Consider the following 15,040-nt stretch of genomic DNA (forward strand, 5'->3'; position numbering starts at 1 on the left):
GGGGCCAATGTTTTCTCTGAAACAGGAGCCAGAAGCAAATTTTTAAAATTCCCAGATCCTGCTAGAGATAGAGGCAAACACCACATTTAAATATATGTTTAATTATGTTTAATATATGGTCAATTATATTAAAACCGAGGGAACAAATAGTGCTGACATGGCAAAGACATTTATTTCAATGGAGAAGTTCCTCCCATTAAACCAAGACCTTGTCCTTATGATAAAGTGGAGACAACAAGAAAGCCAGGTATATAATTAAAGCCTGTGACATGCCATGAGGATCTGTTCCTGAAGCTACTAACATCCAACTTTTAACAACATCCAATGTAACTCCTTCTACTTTTCTCTTCCTGTATATCTTTAAATTAGCATGTACTTTTCTAAAGTCACACACTTAAGTGTGTGACTGCCTCTTCAATTTATGGGGAATGCTTATTATTAAAGATGATAACCTTTTATTCTTGAACTAAGAAGACCAAACTGTTAAGAGAAATCCCTGATTGTCAATAAATTGATGCTGCATAGGAATATGGCTCACCTTCCCTATATTTTACTAGCCACCTTCTTGGACGAGAATTTGTTTTCTCCCCCATGTCAGAATCTGCTATAAACACTCTTAACCATCCCCAAGCTGAATTTTTCCTTCTGTTTCAAGCCTAAACTGCAAAATCATGAAAGAAGGCTGTGATAAGCTTCTAAAACAAACAATATAATCCCTTAGAAGAAATTAACAATGTTACTCAGATCTTTCTCCTTCCCTCCCTCCACTCCTTCCCCTTCCTTCCTTCCCTCCCTCCCCCCTTCTTCCCTCCTTCCTTCCTTCCTTCCTTCCTTCCTTCCTTCCTTCCTTCCTTCCTTCCTTCCTTCCTTCCTTCCTTCCTTCATTTTATTCCAGTTCCAAAGTTTCTCATTCCATATAGTGTAACAGCTATTTACAAGGTTCCAATTTAATGATGTACCATATTTGGCTCTGCAAGATTACATTCAAATATAATCTCTAAATAATCCTCTGTCCTTTCATGAACAGAACCACTTTCAATGCCTCCTATTGTGTAAGTGAGAGCAATGGTTGGTTTTCTAACAAAGATATCTACATGCAGAGAGCCAGCTTTCTCCACAAGACATTTCCTAAGAAATCCTGGTGATGTGGTAACACCAAGCTTTGTGGTACTCATAAAATTTCTGTCTATATTTATTACAAGTTGCCCAGCAATTTTGGTTAAGGACCTAGATCACATTTCAGTGTTAATGTCAAGGTGGCTCTCATAGATGTAAATTTAAATGAACACGGAAGGTGACTATAATGCAATTCCTAGCAGCCTGGCATAGGATGACAGTGGACCACCATGAGGAGTGGTGCTGCAAACACCATCGGTGAAACAGAACGGGGATCATGTGGGCAACCAAATAAAATATTAACCTAGAACACTGGGAAGAACAGCTGCAGAGGAGCACGAGGAGTGAACTGCTCTTCATTATGGCCAATGCTCTGTATTAGTGCTCTGACAGTATCTCCAGAATACAGTAGGAGCCTGGGCATCTGTTGACTTTTTCTGCCTTGCTCACTTTTACTGTATTTTATCTGAAATAGGAAACAATCTCGCTCAGGGGAATTCATGGGACAAATGCAGTGTTATTTGAAGATTAGGGAGGTTTAATCTTAGGATCTCCAAGTGGTTCATCATTCTTTTACTGGGAGTTGACACTTGGAGACCTTCCTGTTTCTGGGGATTTACTCAACACATGCTGCTCATTTTTGCAGCAGAGCAGGGCCTACCCTGTTAAAAGCCAGGAAATATGTGAATCCCTCAGACTCATGAAATGAGAGTAAAATCTGAAATTTTCTCTCCTAGTTCACCTCGTTCATGTCATAATTCCTTATGCTGTTTGCTTACCCCATCGATAGTAGGCACTTTCATTTACAGTGATATTCTGAGTGACTCCCCACTCGGTTCTGATGATGGGACTAGGAGGAATATGGGGTCCTGCCCTTGGAAGGGGCACAGCTTGGTTTGAATACACACTGATGCCATGTGACAGCCATGGATGGGGGGAGGACTCTGCTCCTTGCCTCCTTCCCCGCCATCTCCCCCAGCAACTTGTTACAGCCGCATCTCACAATTACAATGCAGGACAGTATCTACAGCACAGTGAGTCTATGTACACATGGACCATTCCCTTGGCATGCTTTAGAGAGAGACACACACACGCTCACACACATGTACACCCACGTGAGAGCGAAAGACTTGAGCACGCACGCACAGTGGAGAAAATTAAAATGGCACTTCCTAGCATTTGCGGCATAACTAGTGCTCTGGGGAGGGGGTGAGGGTGAGGAGAGGTGGGGGAGGAAAAGTGGGTAATAAGGGGATATCTAGGATGGGTGTGGGGGAGAGAGAACACAGTGGAGGGAGAGGGGATGATGTCTAAAGTTGGAGAGATAGCGGAGGAAGGAAAGCCAGAGAACGGCTCAACATAAGATTCCATTGATAGTCTGAAGTGGCTACAAGTCAGCTCAAATGAAAAACAGAATTAAAAGGTTATGGAAATATAAACACCAAAGGCAAGACCTTATTTTTTCCCCACAGATGAAAAAGGATGAAGGAAGGAAGGATAAAGTGTGTGTTGGGGGCTTAATATCCATCTGGTTCTTGTCTTATTTTTACAGCATCCGGGATGTCTTTAGTATGACGTTGTCTTTACACAGCATACATTTGCTTAGTAGATATAAACATATCCTGGTAGAAACTTCTCCATCCTGAATGATATTTAAATTTTTAATGATGGACTGTAAAATTGTTTTAAATGTTGTATTTTCTTCATTTTCTTATTTCCCCCTTCATGTATAAACACACAAAGTTGTGAAATAAACGGTCTCCCCCCATCTCTCTCTCTCTCTCTCTCTCTCTGTATTCTGTGTGACGCATTTTTGTGTGTTTTTTAAATTATTTTTAAATTTTTATTCTATTAACATTTGCTGAGAAGGCAGAGCAGAGATGCTGCCAGCAGCCACAGTGGTACGGCCAGACTGATGGATCCATTTATTCCTCTCACCGACCCAGGTCCTGCAGAGCAAAAGAGGAGAGAGAGAAAAGAGAATGAGTGATATGGGCCCACTCTATGTTACAGCTGACTGCTGATGGTATCAGAGGTAAGACCCGGGCGGATACCAGCGTCTCAAGTTGGTGCCCTTATGTGCAGCCCAGGAAAGGCTCAAAACCTTTCTAAATCCTCCTCCCTGGGCCACATGTATCCTAAGGGGTATCATTGGTTGAAACACTTCTAAATTCAAAATGCTCTTGCCAGATAAGTCCTTAAACTGGCTATGACCAATGTGTCTGATAGTGCAGGAGGCTCCTGTTTGCCCAGCCTCCTCCCATTGGCCCTGCCCTAAGTAGTCCTCTGGTGCCAGCACTCATTAAGGTTCCAAGCATTGGTGAGGGTCCTTCAGCAGCCAGACATGGGTCTTCCGGCCAATTCGTCACAGCATCTCCACCAAAAATGCATGGAACCATCCAGGACCCCTTCTGTCCCTGGCGAGAGGCAGTAATTACTTATTTGCTAATGGGGAGGAGAACTGTTTTAAAGTAACATTTATGGCTAGGTGGTACCTTAGCAAGGGAGAAAATAAGTCAATACATCTTAAAATCTTAAGAGGCAGCAGAGGATCAACTCCTTCAAACTCTTCATTTGTCACTTTAAAAATCAAAAACAAAAACGAAGATGATAACAACAAAAATAAACAATTGTCGACACACCTAGAGAGGTTCAGAGGCAGGTCCAGACCATGAACAGAACTGAGATTTGAAGTCACCCAGATTAACCTGGAATGGCACTCCGTGTTTCTTGCTGCCACCTTAGTTTTCCCAATGTGGACACAATTTGGGAGATGTGGGTGTGGGTGTGAGAGGGGAAATAGGATGGATAGAAAGCCCCTGGAGAAGGGGCTTGTGTGTTCATAGAAAGAGGATTACAGAGGAGGGAATCATAGGTCTGGCAGAAAAGCTGATCGCCTGTGCTTTGCTTGTTCCATTTTCTCCTTTTGTATAGTTCTGCTCATGGTCCATTAAAGTGAAAAAATAGTATTTTTCGGTACAGGGACTTTTGGATTTAAGACTACATACTTAAACAGTGATGTTCAAAAGAGAAACTGGTGTGACTGTAATTGTCAGTTGCTTTAAAATTTTGAGGGTGGATATGCAGCTTGATTATTTGTGTGTGTGTGTGTGTGTGTGTGTGTGTGTGTGTGTGTGTGTGTGTAAAACTATGATGGTTTGCAGGTATAATGGAAGCATCCCCTGGTATGTGAATTTTTCCAAAACTGTTGACAAACATACCCAATTGGAGATAGCATAACAGGAAAAAATGCCGAATTCCGTGATCTCCTATCTATGCTTTATGTAAATAATAAAAGCAACAACAACAATAAAAGAAAACCACAAACAATCATACAGCACTTGCTACACAATTTTGTCATAACTTCCTTATAAATTTAAGCACACAACTATGCTAGGAGGTAGGTAGTATGATAAAGCCTGTTTTACAGTGAACTGATAGAGGCACAGGGAGGTTGGATGCGCTGTGCAAACGTACACAACTTGCAAGCAGAGGAGCTGGGTTTTTACCCAGGCGGCATCTGGCTCTAGAGTCTTTGCCTGTCACCACTACACAGGAAACGGGTGCCTATAAGTCTCCTGTCAACATTCAGTATATTAAACGTGGGTCAGTAAATTAAACTTGGGTTTGATTAAAATGGCCAGCACAAACAAAAACAGGGAGACAGCAATTATCATTGCAAAAAAGATTTTTGATAGGAGAGTTTTGGCTAGAATATTTTCTTGAGAATATTAAAAACATTCACCTAATATAAAAATATGAACATATACAAACTTTGATCAGCATAGTTACAGTGTAAAATGAGCTGTATTGTGTAAATCTATAGAAACACAGAATAAAGGTTTAATGAATTAATCATCTAATTTTCTGAATTGTGATAGGATCATATTAACAAAAGACATATTAGCTACCTTCAGGTTCATGCATTGCACGAGAAATTAAGGTTCAATGAGATTCTGTATCTTGATTGAAAGCACCCAATTAGTAATTGTTGACCAGGTGCTTAAATTCAAGTGTCTGAAGTCAGCTCAAGGCCTTTCCTTATCCACTTCCATGTCCCCTACTCCCAACCTGTCTGGACTGTTGGGACCTTCAAGTTCTCTTAGTGGAAACTTCTCCCATGGCTTCTGGGCTTGTAGGAATGTTATTTTCCCAACCTTATAGTCTTTCTATGTACACTAGATGGCAAGAGCTCCTTGGCATACTTGGTTGTATTTGTGTATTGAGGTTTTCAAAACAGAGAAAAACTACACAAAAATTAAAGCCTTAGAAGGTTAGGCAAAAAATATTTGTCTGCACCAGGGATGGTGTAAAACAAAAGGTTTGCAGCCAGAGTCCAATTCTACTTATTTCCTTAATCTCATTTTTAGTGCAAGGATAGGCTAGATTATCTTGCATACATCCTGGAGCTGAGTGATACCTTGGGAAGGTTAAGACTAGTCTTATCATTTTATTTAACAGTGGTAAGTATTCAAGAAAGCCAAAATTCTATCATTGAAAAATATATTACAGAATATATGAACCTAGATAAACATATTCACATATAACATTCTTGATAATACACGTATACATATGCATACATACAAAGATAAGTATATATTTTATACACTTACTCATATGTACACATATGATATATACACGTTATTGGTCTTTTACACATAATTCAGAGTTAACTATTATTGTCACATGCTATTCTATGTTATAATGGAGAATCTTAGTATAATTATGTTAATAATCTTTAATATTATCCTTCACAATATTATCATATACAGTCACATGCTACATGACATTTCAGTGAAAGATGAACCATGTATACAAATGTGGTCCTATAAAGTTATAGCACTGCATTTTTACTACACCTTTGCTATGTCTAGATATGCTTATATACACAAATACCACTGCCCATGGTATTCTGTATAGTCACATGCTTATGGGTTTTCAGCCTAGGAATAGGCTATACCATACACACTAGGTGCGTGGTAAGCTATACTATCAAGGTTTGTGTAAGTATATTCTGTGATGTTCACAAGAATGAAGTCACATAATAATGCATTTCTCAGAATGTATCCCAGTCATTAAATGCTGTACAAATATATTTGAAATGTATTTTGTGCATCAAAGATATCTTCATCTCAATCAATTATTAAGTGCTCTCATATAGCTATTTAGTGTACTTATATGACTTACACTTTTCATAATTGGTTTTGCGAGTAAATAAATAGGATTAAAAATACAAGGGTAAATGGGTGATAGTTGGGGAATCATCACAAGTGTGTATGCAATTATAGATATATGTGACTGCATAGAAGACTACTTCAGTTAGTGGCTATTTCAGGGAAGAATAATCAGCAAAATCATTAATCATGTTTTACTTCAGAGTTATGAAATTTCTGCTTATTTGTGGAAATGCAAATGATAAATCTGATTTCCCACACCAGATGGCCAGGCTCAGCAAGTGCTTTCATATACTGACAGATAAAATGAAAGCAAGAGTCTGCAAACATAAATTAGCCTTAAGAATAGATGGGCAAATAGAACTACAATTCAAAAATTTCCTATGTGTTTTTTTATATAACAGACAAAAATCATGTTTTAGTATCTAACCACATTCTATATGTGTGTTATATATATGCACATCCACTGATATGTGTGTATAAGCTTTCAGTAAATTGTATTATTATTAATCCAAATGCAGAATTTTGGATTACAGAAAGAGATGAAATACTAACCTGAATCGAAGGTATTGGTTTGCGTATTGGGTCAAAGCTTTTAATGTTGACTCTAAGGAGCAAAATTCAGCTGCAGCAGGACTGCAAATCATAAGTCAACACACGAGGTCAAGATTCCTAACCCCAAGGCGGAATAAGTGGGATTCTGTGTCCAGGTGAATGCCGGATTGCACTTTCTTATAACAATGAAAGGAAATTTGTGATTAAGAGCAAGATTGATGAAACATTCTGAAATTGAGGGATGTGAGAATTTTTTGGCAAGTCTCTAGACTACAAATTTGATTCAGGATCTGGAGCCAATTGATTTATATTTCAGTAAAATTGCAAGGAAAAGACCACGTGATATTTCAACACCTGTTTTACAGAGGCTTGCTTAAAGACACTTTGTAATTCAAATCTGGTCAACAGTTTTCTGTTGCTCCTCCTGAGGGCCCATTTCTTGGATTTAGGAGTAAATTTATTCAAAGTGGCTATTAATCATGTTCTCAGTGATTCTTGAATATTCCTTTCAGCCACTAAGAAGTCAAAGTAAATCATAATTTTATTCCTATTCACAGTTCAGCCATATGAAAAAAAACAGAGGAGTTAAAGTTTGAATTATTTTAGAGTTATTAAAGGCTGATTGAGTGACTGAAATAGAACAAAATTCTAAACAATTTGTAAAACACTTGTTTAACAAAGGAGAACACAAATCTACAGAGCCCCTTAAGTATCTGCCTCCCATATCATCTAGCCCAGTCGACTAAGGCATGTGGTATCCTGGGAAGACATGTTTAAAGGGAAGCCTGATAAAATTGACTTTGGTGCCATCTGCTGTCCATTTCTGCCAGTACAGCTTCCTCTGGGTGAATTAACTGGGAATTAAAGCCAAGGCTGGAGCAAAGGAGAGGAGGGGAAATGCTGCCGTCCTCCCTTACCAGTGGCTTTGCTTTCTGCTGTTTCACTTACCTGAGGTACATACAGTACAATGAGATATTCAGAGAGAGACAGAGAGAGAGAGAGAGCGAGAGAGAGCGCATTCACATAACTTTTATTAGAGTATATTGTTAGAATTGTTTTATTATTATTGTAGTTAATCTCTTACTGGTCCTAATTTATAAATTCAACTTCATTAAAGGTAATTATAGGAAAAAAACCTAGTGCATATAGATAGGGTTCTGTACTATCTGCAGTTTCAGGCATCCACTGGGGTCCTGGGGCCATATCCCCTGCAGATAAGGGGCAACTACTATATCGATGTTTTCTTTGAGTAATGGGTCTTAGACTCAATCGAATCTGAGCTCGTCCTACATTTTCTTTAGCTCTTTATGCATTCCTTCTACCCTTTATAAAGTGAGATTTTGGTAAGGCTGAAATACTCTCACAGTAAAGTCAGAATCATCACATCTTTTTCATCAACACAGCATCAAGTGTTTTGGCATACACATTTTTGAAATTTTAGTCCAATACGTAGCACTTCTGGTGACACTGGCAATTTATATTGTCTTTGAAATTAAACAAAAATGCTATGCCCTATTTCTTCATCCACATGTCAAAGTCATAATGTATCACATATAATACTAGCCACTTAAAATTAAAACATAATTGGTAATCGTGGCATTGGGAAGAGAAGAAGGGCTGAAAAGGACAATCCTTTATGCCTTCTTGAAGGCCTCAGATGATCCTGTTCCCGGGTATACATATTCATGGCTGCCTCTTCCCTGCTGCCTTCAGTGAGGACCTGCTAGTGCTGGCCTTAAATGGTGCTGGCCCTTTCTTGGGAGTAAGCAACCAAGTGTCCATAATCTCATTGGCTCTTGATCACTGGTGGTACATAAGTCCCATAAGAATAGGTTTTCACAATTCAGAGTGATCTTTGCTGTCTCACCACTTTAAGACTCAGAGATGAAGATGCCTTCATATGAGCCAATTATAATCTGATAGGCAACCATGAGGAAGTAAAGAGTGTGGGGCTTGGCCACATAGGTGCCTCTGTGGCTCTGATCTGGGATAGACACTGTTAGAAACTATGATTTATTGGACTTATAAAGAGGGCACCTCAGAATTAGTAGCTACTTGCATTTTAGGGTCTGTTTTACAAAGCCAACCAGTGAATGTAAAATAGACTCTGCATCTCTTCTGAGAGCCCTGTCACTGGGCAGTGAGCATTTTCAAAATTTCATCTCTTGTCAGAATGAACCATGAATACTTAAGAAAGAGAAAGTAGAAATAGAGAGTAGGGCAAAGCATAACTTGCTCTGTTCCAGGAATTTAACAATAAATTACTGTCAAGAGCAATATAAGGGTCATGGCTGGATCAGAAACTTTTTGTAAATGAGAAGTTCACAATTTGGAAAAAAATAGAGCCAGATGTGTTATGGAAATTGTTAGCACAAATCATTCCACTGAAATTCAATTATATAAGACAACAATATATTGCTGTGAAATCTTAATTTTGACATATGGAAGGTAACCAAAAATAAAAACCATACCTTTTTGCTTGAAGTGCACGGTGGTACCAATTTCTAAAATAAGAAACATTAAGCAAAACAAAAACAAATAAAAAATCTTTATCAGTTAAGAAGAAACACAAAGGTAGTCTGATACTCTCCACTGAAGAATAAGAGAAAAGGAAGAAAGAACAGTTTAATAGGAAAGGATATTGGTAGAGAGAGAAAGAAAGACAAATGGAAAGAGATTGTTTTGTTTGAACAAATGTGCAGTTGGAGGTAGCAAAGCTGATTTGCAACTACAAATATCTGATGCTACATTGTATGCATGTAGACAAGTTCAAGAACTCCAAGTATGGAATGTAAAGGTACTCTTGACTGCAATTTAGTGGAATAATAGAATGTGTCTGATCCACAGCCTCATCCTACCCTTTCACCCTGGTTTATTCTACTCAAGCCAGCTGGTTGTCCTGCTCTTCTTCCAACAGGTCAAGTCTATTCTAACTGAAGACCTTCACACTTGCTTTTCATTTGCTTGGAATATTCTTCCCCTAGATCTTTGTACTGATCGCTTAGTCACTTCATTCAGATTTCTGCTGAAATGTCACCAACTCGAAAAGGACTCCTCTCATCATCTTGTTAAAAATAGCAACTTTTGTTATTTTCTCTATTCCTTTACCCTGTTTACTAAATAGCACTTACCTCTAACCTGACATCATGTTATGAGTATACTTTTTGCTTGTTTATAGTTTGTCTTCTCCATTAGAATATATGCTCTGTGAGGGCAGCAACAGTGTATTCCTTCTCAAGTACTGTATCCCTAGTGCTTAGATTAGAGCTTGGCAGGTAGTGGGTATTTACTATTTGTTTAATTTGTGAATAAGTCTCAGGATCAGAAGAGCTCATGTAGGTTAAATATTTGGTTTCTCTTTTAGGTGTCTTTATCAAGTAAACCACAATGCTCTTAGGTCAATAGAAGCAAATATGTAAAATTTCTATAGGATACCACTCTAAAGCTCAGGACCAACTTAGTGGGTGGTCAGATAGAACAGCCCAATCTGCCCTGTGGAATACAGCACCTGTCTTTTTGTTCTTGAAGCCCATCATTTGCAGTTATTTCTATTTAACAATTGCAGCATGCTGCAAGTTCGTACAGAAAGATGGATTAAGAATTATCCTCTCCTAGCAGAAGCCAGCACTCACCCTGGAAGTGAAGCCAGGTTCTATTAATATGTGAAACAATGGTCTCTAGCCATTGACGACTTTCTATATCTGTCTCATCATCTGGCCACTGATGTTTTAAGTTGTGTATTAAACATATTGCCACTTGTCTCCTTTCATAATGCCAGCTTTGACACCTTTTCTTTGGAATCAACATATTGCATTAAAAAATACTGAAAGGCAGTGTGGAGAATGTGCTCATGATAACATGAGGAAACTGAGGCCCAGAGAGGTCCTTTGCAAATGGAGAGGCAAAGCTGACACTGAAACTTAGGACTTCCAGTTCTCTAGACAGAATCTAGTGCATTATTCCACAACATCCCTTTGGCAGCTTTTATGAAAGCAATGCCTGTATGACTCAAGAGGTATCACGGGGACATTTAAATGATTCAATACTGGTTGGAAAAGCGCGACTCTCATGCAAAGTGCAACTTCCTTCTTTCTTGCATCAGGCCTCTTAACTTATAATGATGAGAATTTGTAAGAACCCCTTAAGGCCACAGAGTGATGCTCTTTACTCAAAGAGGCCTCAATGGGGCCATCTTCAGTTCAACAACACTGAGTTTCTGGTACACAGGCTTCGTGGGAATAATTTCAAACAATTGTTCAGAAATGCAGATAGGTAGGAAGCTCAGCGATTCTGCTGAAAGCTTTCTCTTACTTTCTCTTTGTGCCAGTTCCATCATCTCTAAAATGAGTTTACTTACATGTACCTTATAAATTTGTGCTATGAATTAGATCAATTAATAAACATGCTAAACTTATAGTGGGGCCAGACATATAATAAGTGCTCAATAAATAAAAGTTATTGTCAGTTTTTTGGTAAAATCCCTTCTAGAAAGTATTATTAGTCCAATTTTGTGGAGAGAGAAAAATACAGCTTAACAAATAAGTCGTAGGATTACAAATCCAAATAATTTATATACATATATAATTGCAGCAATTTGATGCACAAACACTGTGAGATTTTAGCACAAAAAAGTGATAGAAAGGTGGACTGATTAGGGCACATTTTGATCAGGAAAAGTCTAGCAATGTGCCCACATTACCGTGTCACTGGCATAGGTATGCATAAGAATCTATATGTTCTAATGGGTCTCTTAGTGAACAGATGCTCCCCTATGAATCAGCTAGAGAGAGTTGATTACAAAAAGCATATAAAAATTCCCAAATATTCAATTCTGTGAAGCTAATATCAGAAAAATTCAGATGTAAAATATACGCTTGCTTGAAATATCTTTAAAAAGCAAAACAAGTTGCCAGTTAAATTTTAGGTACTCCTCCCTATGCCTGTAACAAATCAACCTCTTTGTGAAGCCCTAAAGATTTTAACACGTGGAATTCCATTTGTCTTTAGGAAAATAGAATAAACGGATTATTTTGGACTACTATTTCCTGCTCATCACCTCCTTTAGGAGTAGAACATTCTGAGCCTTTTTGCAAACTTGGTCATATGTTGCCATCTTGCGGCAAGATTAAGACATGCTCCTATGTGCTGTCCAAGTGAATCACCTTTGTCCACGAGGTGGCAGTAGTGGGAGAAAGAGGTAAACACTTTTTTTTTTTTTTCTTTTTCAGTGTAAGACCAGGCATGAAATATTACTCTTTAAGAGGGGACTTTTCTCTTGTTATAGACAGATTTTTTTTTTGCATTTAACACCTGAAAATTATTGTTACTTTTCTAGTGATAATGCAATCTTGTGAATCAAACTGCATTGTCAGGGATATTATTTTTGCAAAGATTTCCAGGGCACTATGCTTCGAATATAACCTGAAATGTATGATTTTTATGCCCTTCAGGAAAACTTCTAACTACTTATTAATCTTGCCTCAGCAAATACACTTAACAAGTAAGCATGGCAGTGAAGGTACAAGGTATAATAGAGAAAGCTAAATCAACTGAAGCAATGCAAAATACAACACTGGACAATTCTAGTGTAGATAATGTTCTAGGCTTTCTCTAAGAGATTTATCATCATATGCTTAGACCTTAGCTCCTGATGAGGTGGTAGAAGAAGGCAATGGGGAAATAATCTAATATTAGGAAAGGGAAGTGTCTTGAGACATTTATTTAAGCTAATCTGTCCTTGATTTTTGACTTTCAGATTCATTACATCCAGCCACATTAGCCTGCACCATTAAACACTTTGATTCAGCCTCTCTTAATTGGTATAGATGAGATGTCTGCCTTGTTCACTGCTGTATCGTCAGCTTGATATTTCTCTAACACAGAAGAAGGATCCAGTAGATTTGCTGAACAAATACTTGAATGCATCAATAAATAAATGAATGAGAGACTCAATGAAGCAATTAATACCTCAAGTATTACCCCAGCGAAGAGTCTAGAGAGGGGAGATTCTATTTTCTTTTTCAAATTACAATGCCTGAACCCAAAGGTGAGATTATTGTTGGGAATTCACAGTTATTTGAAGAGCCACATGGGGCTAGGAGGTCCTTGCATTATTTCCCAAATCCTGGTAGGGAGAACATTTTCTGGAGGGATAAGCTTCATTTTAAAATACCTTCATGATGAATAAGACTGTAGACTTTAACAAATGAAAACTCAAGTTTATTTTTTGTTTAAAGCCCAGAAGATTTATTCTTCCTCTTATCTTTTACTTTTATCTCTTACTCTTATCTCTCACTAAGTGGCATGATTTTTTCTCTTTCTCTGTGTCTCTCTCTCCCCTTCCTCCCATCCACTTCCCTGAAAAAATTAAAGTGAGTGTTGCAAAGATGAAAGATGCTTCATTGGAAACTCTAGAATTTATAGTTTGGAAACTCCCTAGTTATCTTAGGAAATTTTCATATCTTTGTGTATGGAAAATTTTGGCATTTTTGCTTTCTTTGAGTTCTAGCTGGGACACGAAGTGAGGGCACAACACATCCATAAGGGAAAGAATTGACTTTCAGTGCTTTGAATCTTGACCTTTGACAACTTTTCTCCTTCGCATTCACACGTAGGTCGCGTAGAGTTTGGGGAACTTATGCCGTTTGCATAGTTGTTCTAATTCCAGAGTATTTACTTAAACACAAATGTCTTATTTTTCAAATGAAAGAATTTGAAAATATATGAAACTATAAAGAAGAAAATAAAGATCATATGTAATCCCTCTCCTCAGACAGAAAACCATTAATACAATAGAAACAAGTGTTTTGTCTGAAGAATGTTTGAGCTGCCAGTGTACTATAGAATGCTCAAGTTTAAAACCTAAAATGTCTTCTATTTCCCATGGCCTCAGAAGCTGGGCATGTTTCTGTTACTCACTCAATGTTATAGCAGAGGCAGCCATTTGAAAAAGAAAACATTATCTCTCTGTGTGTGACACAACTCTTTCTATAAGGGCAATCCTCTGATGTGCTGCAGGTTTTGAAAATGATATTAGATTAATCAATGGCACTTTAAAAATTCTGGGCCAGAGTTAGTAAGAGTGTGTGTTTGCAGAAGTGAGGCAGGTAAAGGTCCAAATTCAGTAGGGATTTTATCCTCCAGATCCTGGAAATTGCAGAAAGGGGCAGGGTTAAAATTATTAAGAAATGTAATAGAAGAAATGGAGGAGAATCACACCTGCTGCCACTTCCTCACTGATGCCAAGGATCTAAGGCATAACATCTTGTAAGATTCTGCCATAGAAATTTATGGGTTTTGCCTCTGACTTTTGTTTTTTTATTTATTTATTGGCCAAAATTTTGAAAAATAAAACCTTTATAATTATAGTGGCTTAAAAGGGGTACTTTTTATTAATTCAATTTTCAAGCCACACTTCGAAAGCTATTAATTTCTTTCTCACAGATTTCTTCACTCAGAGGCTTTAGGGATTAGCAGCTTCTACTTGCAAATTTTTTTTCTTTTGCCATAGAAAAATATTTGCCTTGTGATTCCTATTTGAATTATTAGAACTTCTGATTTTCTCCCATGTGTGATATTCATGTTGTATAAACCCCAATGCCTAATATTTCTAGAATAATATTCTCTGAAAATCAGAGTATTCCTTTTGGGTCTAGTGAAGTGAGAAAAGAGTCAAAATATAGAAATGGATCTGAATCTCAACCTTTAGATTCTTCCTATTTTCTTTCTTTTCTTTTTTTTTGAGAAGTAGTTTTGCTCTTGCTGCCCAGGCTGGAATGCAATGGAGTGAACTCGGCTCACCACCTCCGCCTTCTGGGTTCAAGTGATTCTCCTGCCTCAGCCTCCCAAGAAGCTGGGATTATAGGCATGCACCACCATGCCCGTCTAATTTTGTATTTTTAGTAGAGATGTGGTTTCTCCATGTTGATCAGGCTGGTCTTGAACTTCCGAACTCAGGTGATCTGGCTGCCTTGGCTTCCCAAAGTGCTGGGATTACAGGTGTGAGCCACTGCACCCAGCCTTCCACTGCATCCAGCCTTCCTGTTTTCTTTCTTTTTTTTTTTTTTTGGTTCATAGGTGGACCATTGTCCTCATGACTAAGAGAATGCATCAAACTGGCTGAGAAAACTAAGTGATCTTACCATGTCATCAATATTCGAGAAAGGAAGTTGGCCTCCCTTAGCTAGATTTGGGCC

General features: G+C 38.1%; 1 protein-coding gene across 3 annotated transcripts in view; it reads right to left on the minus strand.

Moving 5' to 3' along the window:
• Positions 1–889: 889 nt before the first annotated feature.
• The window catches only part of LOC108314578 (limbic system associated membrane protein), a 637,397-nt gene continuing 623,246 nt past the window's right edge, over positions 890–15,040 (minus strand). For 2 of the 3 annotated variants that reach the window (XM_017543520.2, XM_017543519.2), the window contains one exon: positions 890–3,065. In XM_017543520.2, the coding sequence (XP_017399009.1) occupies positions 2,968–3,065 (98 nt within the window). In that variant the 3' untranslated portion in view covers positions 890–2,967. Of the gene's footprint in view, positions 3,066–9,316; positions 9,350–15,040 lie in introns of all 3 variants that reach the window. The other variant, XM_017543518.2, reaches the window with a different exon arrangement.

The sequence above is a fragment of the Cebus imitator genome, unplaced genomic scaffold (genome assembly GCF_001604975.1).
Source record: "Cebus imitator isolate Cc_AM_T3 unplaced genomic scaffold, Cebus_imitator-1.0 Scaffold157, whole genome shotgun sequence".
Lineage (NCBI taxonomy): Eukaryota > Metazoa > Chordata > Mammalia > Primates > Cebidae > Cebus > Cebus imitator.